Here is a 24,061-nt window from a genome sequence, read left to right as displayed (position 1 = left end):
GGCCACCGTCAAGTTAGCCTTGCGGCAGTCATCTTCTCTATCCTCTATCACTGTCTTATTACCCGGGACCAACATCCACAAGCAAAACAAGGAATTCAGCGAGGAAAACGATGCACGAGACAACATAGAAGAAATCATTGCTCAAGTGGCGATGTTGCCTCGTCCAACCAGAACGATCAGATGTGAAGTTGCCACTCCCTAAAAGGGAACTCAGAGCAACACCTTAAAGACCTGATCCACCTGTTGTTGCTGCCAACATTGTTAAAAATTTGAATGTGACATTTTGCAAGGTCAACACCAAGGACACACCTGAAGAGAAACTGCAGACTGTGCCTAAGAAGGCGAAAAATGCTACTCCCTCTGTAAACTAATATAAGAGTGTTTAGATAACTAAAATAGTAATCTAAACACTCTTATATTAGTTTATGGAGGGAGTACATCTGTTGAAGGGGCTGGGACAGGAAAGAAGAAAGGCAACAAGGATTAGCATATGAAGTTTGCAGTTCTAGGCAGTTGTTGTTAGGTGGCTCTTTTGGTTTTGTGGTATGTTTGTAATAAGCACTACTTATTCAGACTTTTTTTTATGTCACCCTGTGATCGGGTATGATGTAAAACTGTAAATAGGCATCCAGTTTGCTAGACATTGTTTCGGTTACCAGCTTTCAAGATCACTTGATAATATTACGGGCTCCTTTGATTCAAAGGAATTCTATAGGAATTTTAAAGGATTGAAATCTTTAGAATTTTTTTCTATGTTGGTCCTTTAATTCATAGAATTGGTTCCCATAAGAATTTTTCTTATGGAATCTTTTGTACTACATTTCAAAGGAAATCTAACATCCACTCCAACCTTTTTTTTCAATTTCTTTGTTTTTTCTGTGACATCAAACACTCATTGCTAATTCTATAGGATTCAAGTGGGCATGCCACTTCAATACTCTACTTTTCTTATTCCTACGTTTTCATAATCCTGCTAATCAAAGAGGCCCTACACTGTGTGAAACGCCACGCTGGAACAGATACAAAAGAGCATGCGTGCCCGGGCGCAACAAAGAGTTTCCGGGAGCATGACTGCTTGCGGTAGCGCCTGTTAATCCTGAGCCCATCGTTAATCGACCTATCTGACTCCAGCCGACTTTGACCGTTTTTTCAGTCACGGGAAGATGTGTACAAATACCTATTCGATTGTCCTTTATACTTCTACTATGAATCACTTTAAAAAATCAGGAAAAGCAAAGAGGTTCGATGAGAACTGTGAATTGACATCCAATGAAATTACTTTAGCCTCCATTCCTCAGCATTCAAGTCATGGGGGATGTGCATGGTGATTTTCTGGAAATAAAATTTTGTTTATATTATATAACTATGTACTAGAAGGTAGAAACCAATCTCTGTGTTTGGTCTAGTGGTATGATTCTCGCTTCGGGTGCGAGAGGTCCCGAGTTCGATTCTCGGAACACCCCACTTTTTTTTAATTGCCTCAAGCCAACGTAAAATACCCATTAGCTTAGCTAATCTGAATTTTCGGAGACATACTGCTCAAATGCATACATCTCGATTCTACGGTACTTGCTACGATGCTACACGTACCACATATAAAATATCAGTTCTCACTTGACCACCACGGTTAATTAGCTCTAGCACAAGCAGCAGCTAAAGAAACAACAAAATCGCTGCATAGACGAAGCTCGACGCCAGTTTCTTCAGAACCAATTCGAGTAGTCAAAATCTCTGAGCTTCCGGAAATGCTTCTCCACATCCTGTCTCGATTTCGTCCACTCTTCTCTCTGGATGATAGTGCTGGCGTCGTCTCTTTGAGACTGTGATACCAATGACCGAAATTAGCTCTACAAGCTTGTTGCTAACAAGAGAATAATAATTGTGAAGCAAGCAAACTACCTTGTCAGTTATTCTGAAAGACTCCCCTCCGTCCCGTATGAGTAGCAGGTCATTTCTCCTATCTCTCCTTTTTCCTTCAGGGACATTCACCTGTCAAAGACACATATCAATCACCTCAGACAGTACACCAAAATTAGTACTTAACAAAGAAGAAAAACACTTAAAAACAAGTGTTTGGTGTTAGAAAAGTCTACAATTCACCTGTCAAAGACGACTACATATCAGTCACCTCAGACAGTACACCAGAATTAGTACTTAACAAAGAAAAAAAATCACTTAAAAACAAGTTTTTGGTGTTAGAGAAGTATGGAATTCACCTACCCTAGTTTCTTGACATCATCAGACTGCTAACGAATTTTATTTGTTCTTTAATTTGATATTTTATGGGTTTTATGGGTTGCAGTTATTCGTTAAATGATCAATAAAAGGATTGAGAATCTCAGTGGCCAACCACAAATTTTGATTGTGAAGACACTGCAACTGTAGTAAATCCAGATAATACTAATATTTACATGAGAATCCACAAATATGGAGCCATACTAATATGATTGACATTCTGTGACAAATAACAGGTAGTATCCAGAAGAAATTGCACCATTTGACATTGATACAGCCGATTAGAATCCAGAATCATCACTAGTAAACAAACAGAGCAAATGAACAATGACTAGTGAAAACTTATCTTTCAGGCACATAGGTGAGATGGCTGAACTATTTAGATTAGATGAGAAACTAGTATAAAATTAGTTACAGTAGATTCCATATACATGATTACTTTTTGCGAAAGATATACATGATTACTTAAATACATAAGAGAAACTATTATTTTCATATCATAGAAGAATTAAGATTTCAATTGTCTTACCACTACTTTTGCCCTTGTGATTGACCTTGTTTTTGAGTCAATGACATAAATCTCCTCAAAATCAAGGAAAAAATCTGTATCGCTGAACCGCCTGTTTCTGTAGTGTTTTGTTAAGAAAACCTACAGCAGAAGAAACAAAAATGAAATACATATACTTAATAAGATCATGAAGCTAGATGCATATGTACTTAATATACTATATCATGGAAAAGAATATTTAGTATTAACAATAAGCTAGCATGTCCAGTGAGCAGAACTGCTGGCCTATAAACATACTAAGGTGAAAGCAGTAAAACATATGATGCAGCTAACGACAGTTAAGTGTCCCAAATCTTGGGCTGGAAATCGAGTTAAAGCTTGGCTAGAAGAAAACCCACTGATGTAGCCGTGCAGCTTAAGCAGCTCTAACTAAGTAATTGTACTTATTTGCTGATTTCCTGTTTTAGCACCTACAATAATTTGCACTGTGAGGACAATAAACAATGCGTTTCACATCCCGTAAAGAAGCTATAAGAAGTGTAGAATCTGCCACGCGGGATGTTTTCAGGAGTTTCATTGCTAACTTCATGTGAACCGAAGCTTGGATATGCATCAACAATAACAACAAAGCCTTTAGTCCCAAACAAGTTGGGGTAGGCTACAGCTGAAGCTCATAAGAACTCGCAACCAACTCATGGTTCTGGCACATGGATAGCAAGCTTCCACGCACCCCTGTCCATGTCTAGTTCTTAAGTGATGGTATACCCAGATCGCCTCTAGCTCGCGGACCCTTTTCCCCTGCCCCCGCGTCGCTCCTCTCGGGGCGACTCGGGAGGCGACGAACCCTAGCCGCCGCGTTCCCCTCCCCTGCTCCTCCCCCCTCGCCGCTGCCAGAGGAGGTCTCCGGCGAAGCCCGCGCGCCCACCAATGACGGTGGCGGCGAGGATCTGGCCGCTCCGGCTCTGCTAGGAGGGCTTCGGCTGACGAGGCGGCGGCCTCAGATGGTGCGGCGGTGTTGGCTTGGCGGCAACCAATGCTCGATTGGTGGTGCTCTCCCTCCTCCTCGGCCGTGTGGATGGCATGGCGGCAACCAATGCTCGATTGGTGGTGCTCTCCCTCCTCCTCTTCCTCGCATCCTCCCCCCCCCCCCCCCCCCCCCCGTCAGATCTGGCCCTTGGCGGCCGCTGGTCGCCAGATCCGCTGTTGACGGGGCTGCTGGAGGGGTGGTAGCGGACCGGGAGAAATCCCTGGCTGGATTCCCGGCCACGACGACGGCGACACCTCCTGGTGCCGTCTTCCTCCTTGGAGGCGCCGTCGAGGTGCGTTTACCCCCTTCCCTCCCACTCTCATGCCCGGGTGAAAACTCTAGTCTCTACAGACTGGGCGGCAGCGGCGTTTCATGCGTCGTCATCTTCCTGAAGGTGCCGCCTTGGGTGAGTTGGGGGTGTGCAGGGGCGATGGGTGTGGTTGTCAAGTGTGTGGCGGCTTTGCAGGTGGAGGTGGCGCCATGGTCTTCTTGTTGGGGCAGTGCTTTCCTACTATTTGTTTGTTCGTTGCCTGACTTGTGGCTGTTTGCTCGCCGGCTGTCAGTGCCATGGCATGGGCGGGGTGAAGATAGGGTTCTTTCCCCATTGGCAGCAACAGGGCGTGGAAGGCTTGAACTTGGTGCTGATTCCAGCGGGTGCTGCCCTGCTATCTGCATTGGCTGCCTAGGATCCTCTGCTTGCAAGTTCTTCATCAACCTAGCACAACAACAGCTTCTCTTCCTTGGGTGTGGATTATTGTGTCTCGACGAGGCTCTTCGTTTGGTGTTCTTAGCGCAGCAGGTGGGTCGTGCTGAGAATCTCCCATGGTGACCTGGAAGCTGTACCAATCCTTGCTCAGGGGAGCATTGCCACTTGCCGACGGTACGGCGCCCTTCGATCCAGGGCGAGGGGCAGGGGTCCCCTTCGGAAGTGGAGAGGGTCAGTACAAGGACGGCGTTCACCTATCGGAGTAGATGAGGGCATGTCCATCTTTGCTGGGCTGTAACTCCCCCTGAAGTTTGCTCTTTGTCAGGGCTATGGTGCTCCTCTCGCGCATTGAAGGGCTTCGACCACATCAAGCTAGTCTACACTGCTTATTTTCTGTTTGCTTGTACGCGTTGGGGCTAGTAAGTTGTTCGGGCATCACCTTGTATCTGCCGTCTTTTTTTTTCCTTTTCTTTTGCTTGTTTGCTTTGCTTCGTTGTAATTGCGGGTGGTTGTATCTCCTGGCCGATTGATGGCTTCGTTAATTCAAAGCCGGGCTCTCCTTGAGCCTTCGGTCTAAAAAAATGTTCTTAAGTGATACTCCAGTCCTTCAGATCTCTCTTTACGGACTCCTCCCATGTCAAGTTCGGTCTACCCAGACCTCTCTTGACATTATCAGCACACTTTAGCTGTTCGCTATGCACTGGAGCTTCTGGAGACCCGCGCTGAATATGCCCAAACCATCTCAGACGATGTTGGACAAGCTTCTCTTCAATTGGATATGCATATTAAGATTAATTTTACCTCACAAGTCAAAACTACCATTGGCAAGGACATGTCTCACCAAGCAACTATGATACATTACTACTGCAAATCGAGTGACAAAAACTAAGGATGCAAGCAGCACACCCCGTTTCCCGCATACTAGCACACTCTAGTACAAATGTTGAGGCCATTAGTACACTTAAATGGCATGGTTAGCAGGACAAGCGGGCCACTGCTTGCATCCCTAGCAAAAACCCTGGACAGAACTTCAGATCCTTTATGGCTGTTAAATACTTAATTCTCAAGCCACATTCAGCCAGTTTATTTGGTTTACAACAGAAGGAACATAACGGAATGGCACAACAAACTAGCAGAGTAGGCAACGTTCTCACACATACCTTCATGATCTCCCTCTCTGTCTTGTACAGGGGATCACGCAGATGCTCAACCGGTGGCTCACTTACATGGTAGCGGCCAAAGTTTTTCTTCACGCACCTCACGTACTGAATTTCAAAGAGAAAATCAACAATTAATAACCTAATGCATTTTACATGCACCAAAAATAAGAAATAGCAAGATATGTGCACCTTCTGTGGCATCGGGGCAAGAACCCTTGGAATGGAGTAGATGTCAGTGTCAGGCGGTGTGACATACATCTGTTACACACAATGCCATATTGAGCAGAATAAGCACCACACAGTTGGCTTGAAGAATACTACTCCCTCCGATCCATATTAATTGTCGCTGATTTAGGACACAATTAATATGGATCGGAGGGAGGAGTACTTGTTAAGTGTCCTAATATTGCCGTCGATTGACATGTTAGTCTGTTAGATGAAATGTCACATAGGCCAAACGCAGTTTTGCAGGCATGAATGGTGAAATAGCCTATTTCAAATAGAGCAGGAAAGTACTGGAAAATGTACCAGTGGATAAGGGGAATTATTAGGATACCTCTCGGAAGTCGTAGACGTCTTGGTCAGGATCGGGCACCTTGCGGATGAAGAAGTCGCAGTGGAGCAGGCGAATCTTGTGGAACTCATCTTCGTCGACGGTGTAGTCGACGACGGTGTCGGAGGCGGACGCCCCAGTGGACACGAAGCTCTCGGCCGCGACCATGGCGATGTCCCCCTCCCCTTCCTCGCCTCCGCTGCCAACCCCGGAGAGCTGCGGCCGAGGCTTGACGGGGGCGAGGAGGCGGTCGTAGTCGACGTCGTAGTCCTGCTCGTTGTCGAGGTCGTCGTCGTCCCCCACACCGTCGTCTCCGTCGAGGTCGAAGTCGCCCGCATCGCCGAAGTCGTCGTCCATGTCGCCGTCACCGTACGCCGCCGAGATGTCACGCTGCCGCCGGCCCTGCCTGCGGGGGAGGAGGAGGGGCGCTGGGGTGGTGAGGAGGGAGAGGGAGAGGGAGTGCGCAGGAGAGAGCTTGGAGGTGGAGGTGGGGTTTAGGGTTTTGGAGAGCAGAGAGGGGAATGGATAGGGAGAGGCGGTCGCGAGCGGAGTGGTCGCCATTAGCGCGAGAAGGTTTTGCACTCTCGCCACTGTCCACCGTATGCGACTTAAAATGGGAAAATAAACATTTTGTCCTCCAGCGTTTTATTTTTCATGGTAATACGTTTTCATACTACAAGTCACGTAAACCCACAAAACTAAAAAGACAACATAAAGCTAGTATTTGCACAAAAATTTGTCCTCCAACTTGCGTGCTAATTATAACTGTCGTTTATCATAACCGTCCCTAAGTTGAGAAATGCTCCACTAAATATGAAAATACATCACATCTACGTTATGTGTACTCTGGAACAATGCAGCTCTTCCACATACCCCTCCCCTCCCCTCCTCCTTGCACGTTCGATGCACAATTTGTGGAAAGCCCCGTCTATTTCCATAATCCCGTCGCATCCCAGGGCAGTCAACGGTTGTACCTTTGCAATATGGCCCCTACTGACATACCAAATCCATTCGAGCCTTGTGCCACCCGAAACGCCTCTTCCCTCTCCCTTGAGGACGACGACGTTCCGCGGCAGTGCGACGTGATCATCATTGTGGCGTCGACCGAAGAGGCTCGTGAGCAATTAACTGTGTTCAGACAATTTTCTATACTAAAATTCAAGTTTAATTCGAGCTCGTTTGCCTACTCGGAATTGTAGGGTTCCAGTCGGCTGTGCTGAGGCTTTGTTGTTTCCTCGCTTGACAGATGAAGGCACTGGCTTCTACATTCTAGAGTTAGTGCATTACGGTTTTTTTCGTATAATGGAGCGAATAGGTCTTATCTCTTATGTGAATGGAAAGGTCTTTTATGATTTCGGTGATGCTAGAAAAAAAATTGCATGTTGATACTGTATGATTTAGTAGAGGATTTGGAGTACGAGAAGGCAAGAAGAATAAATATATGTTTGTTGCTCCCTGGAATGCAAATCAATGAGCATTGACTTAAATTGATTGCACAAAACAATGACAACAACTGCATCATGGGACTGGTTAGAGAGGGACACATATTATCTAAAGTTCTGACTTGATCATTTAGACAACATGTGCGTGTGTAAGGGCAGTTATCGAACAGAGGAGGTGAATTGGAGATTTTGAAAATTATTTCAAATAAAATGGACTAACCGAAGTTTAACAGAGACAAAATGGACGGACAAATGCTACAGTGAAGACTAACTACACAGACAACAAAGTACTTAGCAGACATACACACTAACATGTCGAAGACAAAATCTGAAGCATGAAAGCATAGAGCATAGCGAAGACTAAAGTAGGCATAGCTCATGTCGCGGAATAGGAAGGGATACATCAAAGTCTTTGCAATAGAGAACATAAAGGGAGCAAGATCTTCGGAATACAAAGTACAAAAGTAAATTGAGTGCGAGGAAATAGAACCTGAAGGCTTGGTGAAGAGAAATTTGTTCGCACTGTTCAAGTTGCTGAAACAACTCTATGTCTGGTTGGAGGGTAACTAAGCCTCCTTTTGATGTTTATAGTGTGTGAAGACTGGTACAAACATACGTGCTACAATCATAGTCTCTGTATTGCACATGTCACTATCGTTCCTCCCCATATTTAGGTTACGACAGGGATAATTAAGAGACACCTCGTGGACAGCAAATGCTCTCCATTGCTTCCCTATCAATTGCAAAGAGAATGAAGTGAGTATATTAAAGTAACCTCTTTACCTCTACAACGACAGTAATATGCTTCATAGCTATTGAAGGAAAAAATGTTGAGTGGACATCCTTACACATTATTAATTTAAAAATGCAAATGAGGGTGTCATATCCTATCGGCGTTCAACACCTAAACATACTATGGTTCCTTCATATCCCCGAGAACTAGGGAATCACCCAGGCATAGAAACAATAAGCATCTTATGGATAATTGTGATAATCATGAACGATAGATCAAAGTAATACATGCAAGAATACACTAGGGTTCGGTATTACAAAGAGATGGAAGTGGGAATGGTGATGAAGATGGTAGATGTCGGAGTCTCCATGAATGAGGTGATGGCGTGCCAGAGCCCTTCCCGTCGATTCCACATCCGAATCCCTTCTGTAGGCTAGGGTTCTTCGTTTTGGTGGAGTTTTCTGTTCTCTCTGTATGTCATACTCCCGTCTGAAGGCATGAGGATAATACAGTCGACCAGGGGAGGCGGAGGCAGTTGGTACGAGCGTTCATGCTAGTACGAGAGGTCGTCTTCTTATCTGGATTCCCCTATGAGGCTGGTTTTCTCCCTGTTTTATCAAGGCTTCATATGTTAGGTTTCTATCATGCAAATTAACATGATTTTTACTCCATATTCTTGGGCTTTCCTTCTAATGCCTCAAAACTCCTTGTGGTTGGGATCCTGGTGAAAATGGACAAAAAGGTGTGCACGAGCGCAATAAATCTGGAAAACTCTAAAACTACGAAGCAAAACAAAAGGTAAAAGGTGGTAAGAAAGTGGAATCATCAACGTCGTGGTGAAGCAACACAACCCCGACACCAAAAACGATAAGGTTCATACCATTAGAGCTAATGCCACCCCGAGGCCCAAACCCATCATTGTTATGCTTTGCACCTATATAACACCCCCCCCCAACTACGACTTCGGCGAAAAATGCAGCATGGCCTAACCCATCGTCGTTGTCGCAAAACTCGCCGCCATAGTCACCCCCATAGACCATGCCACTCTCAACGGGCCTCCTCTCGCCCTTTCTCCGGTGAAACTAAAGAGGACCACATTGAGAGAGAGTTCTGGGAGATAGCCTGGGAGTACTCCGAGTGGGTCGAGCAGGACGAGCGCCATAAGGCCAAAACAGCCGCCGACCGCTCCCGGTTTCCCATCGCTCTCGCCTACTTTGAGCAAGTGACGATGGTGTCATGGGAAGAAATGGACTCCACGCTCATGCTGATCCTCAAAGTGTGGCCTTATCCCGCCTTAACAAAAAAGACATGTGAGCAACGTGACCACGCAGGCAAGCAAAATGATTAAACCCACCACACAACACGTGGCCACAAGGCTAGTAGCAGAGATAGAGCATCCAAAAAAGCAGCGACATATGATGGCAAAGTACACATGAGACAAACAAACAGTCAAACACTGTATCAACCAAGCACACAACACACCCACTTCCCGTGCAATGCAACCGCAACGATCCAACACAACACTGACAAATCGAATCGCACACAAAGCATGTCACAACGAACTCTGACTTAGACAACTCGGCCCACACAAGCTGAACGCACACACCACCCGCACAACCCAACCGCGACGATGTGATGCCACACGACGGCGAGCAACACAGGGAACACAACAAACAAGCGTTGTTGAACGAAGCACTTAGACTCGCACAAGCCGAATAACCTCCCCAAAGATATCAAGGAACCCCCCCTTCCCCGCACACACACAACGCGTCGGGTTCGACAAACGCCTAGAATCCGGCAAGCGCCGAGAAATGGCCAACCCTGGGGCTCCGATTAGCGCAAACCGAGAACCCTCCCTGGCTATCCCCACGCGGGGTAGTAGCAACGGCTCTGGTCCGTGGAATACCGAGAACCACTGACCGAGCCGGGTACAACCCGTGTACCGGACCGGGGAAAACGACCCAACACACGCTTAGCAACCCCCTCCAAGCCTAGTGGTGGGAAGGGGTTGATGCCCACGCATGACAGAACGATACCCGCTCTTACCCAACACAGGAAATGACCACGCAGAGGAAAGACATAATATAACACAAAAATGTGGCCTCGGGCACGCCTGCGGCCCACCTGTCATGGACCCCGAGGACGCCGGTTGGATGAGAAGCGCCCATGAAGATCAGACGGCAGGGGGCGCCAAGGAGCCGGTTGGGTGAGAAGCGCCCATGAAGATCGGGGGCGCCAAGGAGCCAGCGGCGCAAGACACGCGTGGATCAAACGGCGCAAAGGACATTCACGAGCGAGGATGCCCTCCGGAGGCGAGTAGTACAACATCCTTTATAGGAGTATAATGATCCGCCCGCTATCAAGGCACTGCAATTTGAATGATTCAAATTTTATTAGATGTTTTAACTAACCGGATTTTCTCAAATACTTTTACCATTATTTTTTACAAGATTAACGGGTGCGCTTCATGTTCTAGTGCCTAGTATGACTGAGCGAAGCGTACAATCATCCATTAAGTACAGTGGAAAGTGCTACCTGACGCCAAATTGACAGGAAACAAACTTCTGCAAACATAATGGATGCTGACTGGCATCCAACTGAAGCAATACGCATCGTATGACCAAGTTAGTGGAATATTGTAGATACTGAAGTCTCTGTGGCTCCTCAAGGAGGTATCACTCATTAGTTACTACTAGTGTTTCTTCATTCACATCAAAAGCTTTCCTTGCTTGCTTGAGCTCTTCATTCATGGAGAGTAGCTCAGTAGAGCGGTGCAATTTCCGCATATCCTACATAAAAAAGTGAAGTGTGAGTGCTTAGTTTTGGCGAACTCTGGTGGCACAAGTGAAGAGGAAAACACATATTCTCTTGTGAAATTCAGAAACATACCTTTCTGATAAGGTAAAGAAAATCCTCTGTCAAGAGCTTTCCCCTCTTTGAAGCCACATTCTCAGCCTTGTGGACCTGGGAAAAGGCTGGATTCACTCAGCTATGGAACCATAAAACTATTCTTAAAAAAAACTATGGAATTATAAACAAACTTGCATAACTTGCTAAATATGGCATGACTCTGGATTTCTTGGTTCAACATGAATGGATTGTGTTGAAAGTTGTGGCAGGTAGATGGTGCTCATTTGTCTATACTACATTTATTCGAAATCACATTGACTCACTATCGTACAGTGCAAGATGCTGATATATATTCAGATTATTAATCAAGAAAATCAGTGACCTAATTGTATCTGTTTGTATACGAAACTAGCCAAAACTTCCTCAGTTTACTTAATGGACTCTAGTGAAAAGAAGAACAATGGTTCAACAGATCAAGCAACCCTCAACAAGACCTTTCTATGTGCGAATAGTTTGTACTCCCTCTGTAAAGAAATATAAGAGCGTTTAGATCACTAGAGAGTAGAGAGGAAGTATAATCTTAGCAGGCCAAACATAGGCAATTCGCATCTGAGCCCGGGCTCATCTGCACCTAATGAACAGTAATTCAAAAAGAAAAAAATAATTTTTTATTTTATTTTTTTACATCAAAGATGCTGAGGTGCGCAAGGAGTGTACAAATTTCCATGGTGTTTGGACATTCCAGGACCTCTAGGCAAAAAAGAAAAAATCGGATCCAAACAGTGTTCTTTTTCAAAGTTTCTTTCACAGATTTTTTTGCCACTAACTCCTTGAATGTCCAAACATCACGAATTTTTGCAAACACATCGCGCAATGGAGCATCTTGGATGCTAAAAAACTTCAGATATTTTTTGCTATTTTATTTGAATTTACTGTCCACACCCAGGTGCAGATGCACTTGCCAAACATAAATTACATAGTTGTACAAATGCCAGAAAAACTTACGAGGTCAGTAATATATTCTACAACGATGTCCTCCACAAGTGCAACTGTTTCAGGAAGTGGCTGCAAAACCAGTGAAAAGATGAAGTCACTTGCATCTTAAGTGCAGAACACCTAAGCTTTAGAACGAGAACGTGTTCATTTTACTGTCTTATTCCTTTTTGAGATCCTTGGTAGGAGCATTTCCTATTTATTTATTGTGCAAAGAGTGTAAACAAATTATTACAAGGCATGTAAGGCTGCCCACACAGCAGCGCCGAAAAGAAATGAGAGGCAATAGATGCTAGCTGGCAAAAATCTATGGGTTTCTCTAGGACCTGCCCAACAGAAAGGCATCCGGTTAGGCCAAATGGCCAGTAGCTACTCATGACCAAAATATTAGCAGTTCCTTCCACAGATTTAACATAACATAGATGAACAACATGCATAATTTATGAGGTCCTTGTCAATTTGCATGAGACCACTATCCCCATATGAACTGACACTTGATAGGGATTGGTTGTTGTCTGCTTGCAAAGGCGTAAGCTAAACAACAACCAAAAATCGTTGATAAACACGGTCTAAGAAAATGTGTACCGCTTCCAGTTATGTCCCTTTTACTTTATCTAAAGATATTTCAACCATTAAATATTAACATGGTAAACCCACGCCGTGTTTGCTACAATCTTCTTGCAAAATGTCAGTTATCACCCATTGCATCCTGAATTTCTAAGTAGACAACACTGATTGCATTCTGTTCTACAGATTTCTTATCTGAAAAATAAAGAGAGAATTGGTCATGGGTCAACTTACATTTGGATCGTCCCCAAACCCATACATCATGTGCTGCACTGCAAGAATACAAATAGAAGTAAACCATAAGTATGGAACTTAAGGAGAAAAATAAACAGAAAAGAACTCACAATTCAGAAAACAGAAGAAGGCCTTACGGTCTTTCTGGAAGACGCTACGCTTGCGCTTAAGGCTCGATGCAGCTGCATCACCAACGCCGATGGGGTGTGGTTGGTGAGAAGTGGACGCTTGGCCCGGTGCCACAGCATGCGCTGAGGGCTTGGACTTGCCCACCACAGGCATGGACGGGGAGGAGTGATGACAGTGGCCGGAGGACCTGGACTTGGCAGCCGCAGGCGTGGCTGGGGATGGCTGATGGCCATGGCCCGAGGCCACTACCGCACCCTGCGCAGAGGACTTGAACTTGCCCGCCGCTGCTGCGGCTGGAGCAGGATGATTGCCGCCAGGGTTCTGCATCCTACCGTCAGGGGGGCGGGACAGAGTGACGAAGCAGGGACAGAGGTTATTTCGGCTGGCTCTTGCTTTGGAGGATCACAGCGAACAAGACAGGAGGTTTGCGAGTCAGCGATTTTTATGGTGGCCTCAGCCTGCGCGGTTGTATGGTGCAACCTGAAATCAGTTTGCCAACGATAGCAGCAGATAGGCAGAATTTTGGTGGCAGAATCACAATGTTTTTTATCTTGCCCATATAGACCAAATTTTATCTATGTAAGTTTGCAATTTGCAAGAATTTATAAGCAAGCACCTAACACTCGGATGAACCACGCAATTAGAGGTGTGACACTAATCCAGCGCACCATCCAACATGTCAGCTCTATTTTATCTTGCCATATAGATAAGCTAGAGCATCATATGATGGGAGAAGTATCGAATAAGAACTAACAACTGGAGATCAGCAATCTGCAGTGAAATTCACGACAAAATTTGCTTGAGAGAAAAATAAGCACAACAAAAACAATGAGCTCATATCACTACACGTTGCCGCAGGAACCACATTAAAATATGCATAAAAAGGTGCTTAAAACAACTAAAACTAATGGAAAAACAAATGCAAGAGTGTTCTGGGTTTACATTTAAAAAAAAACCTACAAAGTATCTGACAAAACGATTTTAACATTAATTGAACTTAACACAATGGCAAGCATGAACTACATATTTTGCTCCAAGTTTCCACAACATATAACATCCATGACCATGGTAAAATTAACGCAATAAAATTAACTTGTGACTCACATGCATTCATGACTTGATTCCCCCCCAAAAGACATGCGTGACTTGAATAGGTGGTATGTTTTCATGGATAGATTAATGCAAAGAAGTAACATATGAGTACATGTCACACAATTTCGATCGGATGGCTATCAAATATTGAGGTGAATGTGCAGAGAAACATACTAGTGGAGACTAGCTATTTAGAAATAGAAGATTAACTATACTACAAATTAACACCCTGCAACGGTCATTCAACTGTTAGGTTGCATCAAAATAATGTATGGAGCGTAGCAAAACCAACAGTTCTAGCATGACCACCCTGTCGAATTCCCTTTATCAGCTGCACGGGAAGTTGGGTATATCCAAACAAAATCATGGAGCCATCGCTCGTATTTTAGAACACACACCAGCCAGCACGCGCATCATCCCACATATACACCCCAGTGGCAGCGCGCATCAAGAGAGCAGAACGAGGGAGGGGAGGAACTGAGATACCCCAATGAGGGAGAGGAGGCAAAGCAGGACGGGGGCGTCGCCTTCGGTAGCGGGACAGAAGCAGCTCGGGGTGGACAAGGCGATGTCTATGCGGGAAGAAGACGGGGCTGGCGGCGTTGTTCGTGACTTGTGCTTCGCCGGCCTCGGTGAGATCGGGGCGTCGGTGTCGGCGTTCGGGACGGAGGCGGGAGGAAGACAGGTCGGGACAGGGGGGGGGGGGGGTATGGGTTGGAGAGAAAGGGCTCCGGCGGCCGGAGATGGGGGCGGGTGGCGGCGGCGATGGGGGGAGGAACCGCGTCGGGCTCGGGCTGCTGCACAGAGAAGTCCACGTAAGAGCATCGCTATAAATAGAGGGAACAGGGAACGGGTCTTCGGAATTAAGAGCATCTCCTCCCTTAAAATCTTTTTCTAAATGGTTGTATGGTGTGTTCATATTATTTGGGCAATGCTAATTGTCTGACGTTAGATTTTTGAAAATACTAACGCTCACAAGTGAGGGCCGTTTGCACGTCGGCCACACGCCTTCATCATCACTCATTTTGCCACGTATGAACAGATGACATCAGCAGAAAAAATTTTGGTTTTCGGATTAAAAATGTTTTATCTTCTAATTAAAAAATTAAATTAAAAATTTGTTTTCACCATTAAATCCGTCTCGACGAGATCTTCAAAACTAGACCCCATGTTGATATGTTTCGACGAATTTTTTTTCCCAAAAGTTGTCATGATGTTTACACTGTACTTGCCATAGTGCTTAAACTAAAGTTACCATGTGGCAATTTTAGTTTTGTGATGATGGCAATTCCAGTACTTTGACCATTAAAATATTTTTTGTGTGAACCATGGCAATTTTTAGTGCATGTATCATGGCAATTTTAGTTTATGGTGCATGGCAAGTCTAGTTTCTTAATTCTCCGTTTCATAATATGTCAAAATTTACTTTTAAATGTAGAAGAAAATAGCTGAAACATACCATGGCAACTTCAGTGTAAACATCATGGCAATTCATGTACAATAGACATGACAACTTTTAACCCCCAAAAAAATTCGTCGACATATATTGATATGGGATCTAGTTTCGAAGATCTCGTCGCGAGGGATTTAATGGTAAAAACGGATCTTCAATCGGATTTTTCATTTAAGAGATAAAACATTTTAAAAACTGAAAATCCAAAAAGATTACCACATGCATGCATGCGGTGACGTGGCGCAGTCTGTGTGTTATAGGGCATGTGGGCGGGTTTGGCTCCCACCACATGTGTGGGCGTTAGCATTGTCCTAGATTTTTAACCATGACAAATCAAACATTTGTGAAGGATTGCAAGTAAGAATTTCAAACAAAAACGTTTGTCAAGGGTTGCAGGTGCGAACCTTCGACAAGTCCTCATGCAGACTCTAAAAATGGTTTTTTGCCGGTGGCACAGCCGCGGGAGTGGACAACGGATGAATGATTGTCGGCGGTGGCGGGTGGGCGGGCGATGGGATGGTCGGCAATGGCGACGCGGTGGTCGAAGCAGCAGGCAGGCGAATGGTGGTTGTCGATGCTGGGCAGACGGGTCGCGACAACGATGGTTTGGCGGTGGCGGCGCAGGAGTGTGGTGGCAGCGCCGCGTACTCCGACGACGGCCCTCTGACATGGCATTTTTAGGAGAAGGTTTAGAGGGAGAGCTATCTCCCCCTAGATGGAGGGGAGGTTGGGTTGTCGTCCAAAGAAGTCTGTGTAAGAGCATCACTATAAACAGAAGGGAATTGTGAACCAATCTGTGGTTGAATGGTTAATTAGGTGGACAGCGGTATTCCCAGCCCATCAGGGTTCAAGTCCTAGTGCTCGCATTTATTCTGGATTTATTTCAGGATTTCCGACGATGAGCGTTCAGTGGGAGGAGACGTACCCTTCGACTGCACGGCTCCTACGGTGACTTCGTAAAATCTCAAGATGATATGCCGGCTCAGTCTTTCGGAGGTGCTCATAGGGTAGGGTGTGCGTGTGTGCGTTCATAGGGGTGAGTGTATGCGTGTATATATGAGCGCAGGTTTGCAGGTGAGTATCTCCAACGAGTACGCTTGTAAACTTTTCTAGAAGTAGTCTTTGGCGGTAGCATGACGACAACGGCGGGCAGTGGGATGCGACGAACAATAGAAAGCATTGGTCGGCGGCGGTGGGCGGACGACAGCGGAGAGGTGATGATCGGCGGTGGTCGACTATGACCGATGGGCAGGCGACAACGACAATGGTTGGTAGTGGCAGTGAGGTGGTCGATGGCAGGGGCGTGGTGGTTGGCGGCGGTGGTAGCACGAAGGGTATGGTGGCGCAACGCACTCCGACAGCAGCGACGTGGCACTTTTTAGGGAAATATTTAGAGGAAGAGCTACTACCGGTGCCATACCAAATGTCACGCAAAACTCTCACCTAGCAGTTGGCTTCAACGAGGCCGCCAAGCCCATCCAGCCAGGCGTTCAGGGCGTCCTTCGCACTTGCGACCGCAGCGACCAACGATGTAGGAGCCAAGGGGGTTGCAGAGACTGTGGACAGGCTCTCGACGGCCTTCTTCGTTGGCCCTCCGCGAGGGAGCCGACCTCTCAGGTGACAACATCACTAGAGGCCCGCGCAATGATACGTCCATTTTGTATCATTCTTTTATGTTGATATTTATTGTATTATGGTATGTTATTTCATATTATGGTACAATACTTATGCCTTTTCTCTCTTATTTTACAAGATTTACATGAAGAGGAAGAATGCCGGCAGCTGGAATTCTGGACCTGAAAGGAGCAAATCTGAGATACCTATTCCGCACAACTCCAAATGTCCTAAAACTTTACGGAGAATTGTTTTGGAACATATAAAAAATATTGGGCAAAGAAACTACAGAAGGGGACCCACCAGGTGGCCACAAGCCTGGGAGGCGCGCCCTACCCCCAGGGCGTGCCCCCAGGGCTTGTGGGCCCCCTCGCCATCGTCAGGTGCCCATCTTCTGCTATATGAAAGGTTTTGACCTAGAAAAAAATCAGAAGGAAACTTTCGGGACGAAGCACCGCCGTCTCGAGGCGGAACCTGGGTAGAAGCAATCTAGGGCTCCGGGGGAGCTATTCTGCCGGGAGGGGGAAATCGAAGCCGTCGTCATCACCAACGATCCTCTCATCGAGGGAGGGTCAATCTTCATAACATCTTCACCAGCACCATCTCTTCTCAAACCCTAATTCATCTCTTGTATTCAATCTTTGTCCCAAAACCTCAGATTGATACCTGTGGATTGCTAGTAGTGTTGATTACTCCTTGTAGTTGATGCTAGTTGGTTTATTTGGTGAAAGATCATATGTTCAGATCCTTAATGATATTCAATACCCCTCTGATCCTGAACATGAACATGCTTTGTGAGTAGTTACATTTGTTCCTGAGGACATGGGAGAAGTCTTGTTATAAGTAATCATGTGAATTTGGTATTCGTTCGATATTTCGATGAGATGTATGTTGTCTTTCCTCTAGTGGTGTTATGTGAACATCAACTACATGACACTTCACCATGATTTGGGCCTAGGGGAAGGCATTGAGAAGTAATAAGTAGATGATGGGTTGCTAGAGTGACAAAAGCTTAAACCCTAGTTTATGCGTTGCTTTGTAAGGGGTTGATTTGGATCCACATGTTTCATGCTATGGTTAGATTTATCTTAATTCCTATTTTGTAGTTGCGGATGCTGTTGGGGAACATAGTAATTTCAAAAAAAAATCCTACGCACACGCAGGATCATGGTGATGCATAGCAACGAGAGGGGAGAGTGTTGTCCACGTACCCTCGTAGACCGAAAGCGGAAGCGTTAGCACAACGCGGTTGATGTAGTCGTACGTCTTCACGATCCGACCGATCCAAGTACCGAACGTACGGCACCTCCGAGTTCAGCACACGTTCAGCTCGATGACGTCCCGCGAACTCCGATCCAGCAGAGCTTCATGGGAGAGTTCCGTCAGCACGACAGCGTGATGACGATGATGATGTTACTACCGACGCAGGGCTTCGCCTAAGCACCGCTACGATTTGACCGAGGTGGAATATGATGGAGGGGGGCACCGCACACGGCTAAGAGATCAAGAGATCAATTGTTGTGTCTAGAGGTGCCCCTGTTGGGGAACGTAGTAATTTCAAAAAAAATTCCTACGCACACGCAAGATCATGGTGATGCATAGCAACGAGAGGGGAGAGTGTTGTCCACGTACCCTCGTAGACCGACAGCGGAAGCGTTATCACAACGCGGTTGATGTAGTCGTACGTCTTCACGATCCGATCGATCAAGTACCGAACGTACGACACCTCCGAGTTCTACACACGTTCAGCTCGATGACGTCCCTCGAACTCCGATCCAGCCGAGTGTTGAGGGAGAGTTTCGTCAGCACGACGGCGTGGTGACGATGATGATGTTCCACCGACGCAGGGCTTCGCCTAAGCTCCGCAACGGTATTATCGAGGTGTAATATGGTGGAGGGGGGCACCGCACACGGCTAAGAGATCTCTAGGATCAATTGTTGTGTCTCTGGGGTGCCCCCCTGCCCCCGTATATAAAGGAGCAAGGGGGAGGCAGCCGGCCAAGGGGAGAGGCGCGCCATAGGGGGGAGTCCTACTCCCACCGGGAGTAGGACTCCTCCTTTCCTTGTGGGAGTAGGAGAAGGGAAGGGGGAAGGAGAAAGAAGGAAGGGTGCGCCCCCTTTCCCTAGTCCAATTCGGACCAGACCATGGGGAGGGGTGCGGCCACCTTTTGAGGCCTTTCTCTCCTTTCCCGTATGGCCCATTAAGGCCCAATACGAATTCCCGTAACTCTCCGGTACTCCGAAAAATACCCGAATCACTCGGAACCTTTCCGAAGTCCGAATATAGTCGTCCAATATATCGATTTTTACGTCTCGACCATTTCAAGACTCCTCGTCATATCCCCGATCTCATCCGGGACTCCGAACTCCTTCGGTACATCAAAACTCAATAAAACTGTCATCGTAACGTTAAGCGTGCGGACCCTACGGGTTCGAGAACTATGTAGACATGACCGAGACACGTCTCCGGTCAATAACCAATAGCGGGACCTGGATGCCCATATTGGCTCCCACATATTCTACGAAGATCTTTATCGGTCAGACCGCATAACAACATACGTTGTTCCCTTTGTCACCGGTATGTTACTTGCCCGAGATTTGATCGTCGGTATCTCGATACCTAGTTCAATCTCGTTACCGGCAAGTCTCTTTACTCGTTCCGTAACACATCATCCCGCAACTAACTCATTAGTCACAATGCTTGCAAGGCTTATAGTGATGTGCATTACCGAGTGGGCCCAGAGATACCTTTCCGACAATTGGAGTGACAAATCCTAATCTCGAAATACGCCAACCCAACAAGTACCTTTGGAGACACCTGTAGAGCACCTTTATAATCACCCATTTACGTTGTGACGTTTGGTAGCACACAAAGTGTTCCTCCGGTAAACGGGAGTTGCATAATCTCATAGTCATAGGAACATGTATAAGTCATGAAGAAAGCAATAGCAACATACTAAATGATCGAGTGCTAAGCTAACGGAATGGGTTAAGTCAATCACGTCATTCTCCTGATGAGGTGATCTCATTAATCAAATGACAACTTATGTCTATGGCTAGGAAACATAACCATCTTTGATTAACGAGCTAGTCAAGTAGAGGCATAGTAGTGACACTCTGTTTGTCTATATATTCACACATGTATTATGTTTCCGGTTAATACAATTCTAGCATGAATAATAAACATTTATCATGATACAAGGAAATAAATAATACTTTATTATTGCCTCTAGGGCATATTTCCTTCAGTCTCCCACTTGCACTAGAGTCAATAATCTAGATTACATAGTAATGATTCTTACACCCATGGAGCCTTGGTGCTGATCATGTTTTGCTCGTGGAAGAGGCTTAGTCAACGGGTCTGCAACATTCAGATCCATATGTATCTTGCAAATTTCTATGTCTCCCACCTGGACTAAATCCCGGATGGAATTGAAGCGTCTTTTGATGTGCTTGGTTCTCTTGTGAAATCTGGATTCCTTTGCCAAGGCAATTGCACCAGTATTGTCACAAAAGATTTTCATAGGACCCGATGCACTAGGTATGACACCTAGATCGGATATGAACTCCTTCATCCAGACTCCTTCATTTGCTGCTTCCGAAGCAGCTATGTACTCCGTTTCACATGTAGATCCCGCCACGACGCTTTGTTTAGAACTACACCAACTGACAACTCCACTGTTCAATGTAAATACGTATCCGGTTTGCGATTTAGAATCGTCCGGATCAGTGTCAAAGCTTGCATCAACGTAACCATTTACGATGAGCTCTTTTTCACCTCCATATACGAGAAACATATCGTTAGTCCTTTTCAGGTATTTCAGGATGTTCTTGACCGCTGTCCAGTGATCCACTCCTGGATTACTTTGGTACCTTCCTGCTAGACTTATAGCAAGGCATACATCAGGTCTGGTACACAGCATTGCATACATGATAGAGCCTATGGCTGAAGCATAGGGAACATCTTTCATCTTCTCTCTATCTTCTGCAGTGGTCGGGCATTGAGTCTGACTCAACTTCACACCTTGTAACACAGGCAAGAACCCTTTCTTTGCTTGATCCATTTTGAACTTCTTCAAAACTTTGTCAAGGTATGTGCTTTGTGAAAGTCCTATCAAGCGTCTTGATCTATCTCTATAGATCTTGATGCCTAATATGTAAGCAGCTTCACCGAGGTCTTTCATTAAAAACTCTTATTCAAGTATCCTTTTATGCTATCCAGAAATTCTATATCATTTCCAATCAGCAATATGCCATCCACATATAATATTAGAAATGCTACAGAGCTCCCACTCACTTTCTTGTAAATACAGGCTTCTCCAAAAGTCTGTATAAAACCATATGCTTTGATCACACTATCAAAACGTTTATTCCAACTCCGAGAGGCTTGCACCAGTCCATAAATGGATCGCTGGAGCTTGCACACTTTGTTAGCTCCCTCTGGATCGACAAAACCTTCTGGTTGCATCATATACAACTCTTCTTCCAGAAATCCATTCAGGAATGCAGTTTTGACATCCATTTGCCAAATTTCATAATCATAAAATGCGGCAATTGCTAACATGATTCAGACAGACTTAAGCATCGCTACGGGTGAGAAAGTCTCATCGTAGTCAATCCCTTGAACTTGTCGAAAACCTTTCGCAACAAGTTGAGCTTTATAGACAGTAACATTACCGTCAACGTCAGTTTTCTTCTTGAAGATCCATTTATTTTCAATGGCTTGCCGATCATTGGGCAAGTCAACCAAAGTCCATACTTTGTTCTCATACATGGATCTCATCTCAGATTTCATGGCTTCAAGCCATTTTGCGGAATCTGGGCTCACCATCGCTTCTTCATAGTTCGTAGGTTCGTCATGGTCTAGTAACATAACTTCCAGAACAGGATTACCGTACCACTCTGGTGCGGATCTTACTCTGGTTGATCTACGAGGTTTAGTAACAACTTGATCTGAAGTTTCATGATCATCATCATTAACTTCCTCACTCATTGGTATAGACGTCACAGGAACCGTTTCTTGTGATGAACTACTTTCCAATAAGGGAGCAGGTACAGTTACCTCATCAAGTTCTACTTTCCTCCCACTCACTTCTTTCGAGAGAAACTCCTTCTCTAGAAAGGATCCATACTAAGCAACGAATGTCTTGCCTTCGGATCTGTGATAGAAGGTGTACCCAACTGTCTCCTTTGGGTATCCTATGAAGACACATTTCTCCGATTTGGGTTCGAGCTTATCAGGTTGAAGTTTCTTCACATAAGCATCGCAGCCCCAAACTTTAAGAAACGACAACTTTGGTTTCTTGCTAAACCTCAGTTCATAAGGCGTCGTCTCAACGGATTTTTATGGTGCCCTATTTAACGTGAATGCAGCTGTCTCTAATGCATAACCCCAAAACGATAGTGGTAAATTCGTAAGAGACATCATAGATTGCACTATATCCAATAAAGTACGGTTATGACGTTCGGACACACCATTATGCTGTGGTGTTCCAGGTGGCGTGAGTAGTGAAACTATTTCACATTGTTTTAACTGAAGGCCAAACTCGTAACTCAAATACTCTTCTCTACGATCAGATCGTAGAAACTTTATTTTTCTTGTTACGATGATTTTCCACTTCACTCTGAAATTATATGAACTTTTCAAATGTTTCAGACTTATGTTTCATTAAGTAGATATACCCATATCTGCTCAAATCATCTGTGAAGCTCAGAAAATAATGATACCTGCTACGAGCCTCAATATTCATCAAACCACATACATCTGTATGTATGATTTCCAACAAATCTGTTGCTCTCTCCATAGTTCCGGAGAACGGCGTTTCAGTCATCTTGCCCATGAGGCACGGTTCACAAGCATCAAGTGATTCATAATCAGGTGATTCCAAAATCCCATCAGTATGGAGTTTCTTCATGCGCTTTCCACCAATATGACCTAAACGGCAGTGCCACAAATAAGTTGCACTATCATTATTAACTTTGCATCTTTTGGCTTCAATATTATGAATATGTGTATCACTACAATCGAGATCCAACAAACCATTTTCGTTGGTGTGTATGACCATAGAAGGTTTTTTATTCATGTAAACAGAACAACAATTGTTTCTCTAACTTAAATGAATAACCGTATTGCAATAAACATGATCAAATCATATTCATGCTCAACGCAAACACCAAATAACACTTATTTAGTTTCAACACTAATCCCGAAAGTATAGGGAGTGTGCGATGATGATCATATCAATCTTGGAACTACTTCCACACACATCGTCACCTCTCCTTTTACTAGTCTCTGTTTATTCTGCAACTCCCGTTTCGAGTTACTACTCTTTAGCAACTGAACCAGTATCAAATACTGAGGGGTTGCTATAAACACTAGTAAGTACACATCAATAACATGTATATCCAATATACCTTTGTTCACTTTGCCATCCTTCTTATCCACCAAATACTTGGGGCAGTTTCGCCTCCAGTGACCAGTCCCTTTGCAGTAGAAGCACTTAGTCTCAGGCTTAGGTACAGACTTGGGCTTCTTCACTTGAGTAGCAACTTGCTTGCCGTTCTTTTTGAAGTTCCCCTTCTTCCCTTTGCCCTTTTCTTGAAACTAGTGGTCTCGTCAACCATCAACACTTGATGTTTTTCTTGATTTCTACCTTCGTCGATTTCAGCATCACGAAGAGCTCGGGAATTACTTTCGTCATCCCTTGCATACTATAGTTCATCACGAAGTTCTACTAACTTGGTGATGGTGACTAGAGAATTCTG

At 45.1% G+C, this 24,061-nt stretch overlaps 2 protein-coding genes across 3 annotated transcripts; both read right to left on the bottom strand.

Moving 5' to 3' along the window:
• Positions 1–1,491: 1,491 nt before the first annotated feature.
• On the bottom strand, positions 1,492–6,801 carry LOC123120357 (PLASTID TRANSCRIPTIONALLY ACTIVE protein 6, chloroplastic). Its single transcript, XM_044540328.1, has 6 exons — positions 6,193–6,801; positions 5,826–5,894; positions 5,637–5,741; positions 2,765–2,884; positions 1,900–1,989; positions 1,492–1,820 (listed from the first exon to the last, which is right to left on the bottom strand). The coding sequence occupies exons 1-6, from the start codon at positions 6,748–6,750 to the stop codon at positions 1,704–1,706; spliced, it is 1,059 nt and encodes a 352-aa protein (XP_044396263.1). The 5' UTR covers positions 6,751–6,801; the 3' UTR covers positions 1,492–1,703.
• Positions 6,802–10,779: 3,978 nt separating this feature from the next.
• Positions 10,780–14,937, bottom strand: LOC123120356 (transcription initiation factor TFIID subunit 13). 2 transcript variants are annotated; one of them, XM_044540327.1, is made up of 6 exons: positions 14,716–14,937; positions 13,146–13,595; positions 13,009–13,046; positions 12,220–12,279; positions 11,254–11,328; positions 10,780–11,153 (listed from the first exon to the last, which is right to left on the bottom strand). In XM_044540327.1, exons 2-6 carry the CDS (start codon positions 13,462–13,464, stop codon positions 11,040–11,042), a joined length of 606 nt encoding a protein of 201 aa, XP_044396262.1. In that variant the 5' UTR covers positions 13,465–13,595; positions 14,716–14,937; the 3' UTR covers positions 10,780–11,039. The 2 variants fall into 2 exon arrangements, with proteins under 2 accessions (XP_044396262.1, XP_044396260.1); XM_044540325.1 differs by having other exon boundaries at positions 13,754–14,931.
• Positions 14,938–24,061: the final 9,124 nt, after the last annotated feature.

This window comes from Triticum aestivum, chromosome 5D (genome assembly GCF_018294505.1).
Source record: "Triticum aestivum cultivar Chinese Spring chromosome 5D, IWGSC CS RefSeq v2.1, whole genome shotgun sequence".
NCBI lineage: Eukaryota > Viridiplantae > Streptophyta > Magnoliopsida > Poales > Poaceae > Triticum > Triticum aestivum.
Note: the sequence above shows the minus strand (reverse complement) of the source record. Positions and strands in the feature narration are given on the sequence as shown.

Coding starts and splice junctions, on each gene's coding strand:
- LOC123120356 (XM_044540327.1), bottom strand. CDS start 13,464: ATGCAGAACCCTGGCGGCAATCATCCTGCTCCAGCCGCAGCAGCGGCG. Junction 12,280..13,008: donor GGTTTGGGGACGATCCAAAT/GTAAGTTGACCC, acceptor CTGGTTTTGCAG/CCACTTCCTGAAACAGTTGC. Junction 11,154..11,253: donor TTCTTTACCTTATCAGAAAG/GTATGTTTCTGA, acceptor TTTTTTATGTAG/GATATGCGGAAATTGCACCG.
- LOC123120357 (XM_044540328.1), bottom strand. CDS start 6,750: ATGGCGACCACTCCGCTCGCGACCGCCTCTCCCTATCCATTCCCCTCT. Junction 1,990..2,764: donor TCACAAGGGCAAAAGTAGTG/GTAAGACAATTG, acceptor TGTCTTTGACAG/GTGAATGTCCCTGAAGGAAA. Junction 1,821..1,899: donor CTTTCAGAATAACTGACAAG/GTAGTTTGCTTG, acceptor TTGGTATCACAG/TCTCAAAGAGACGACGCCAG.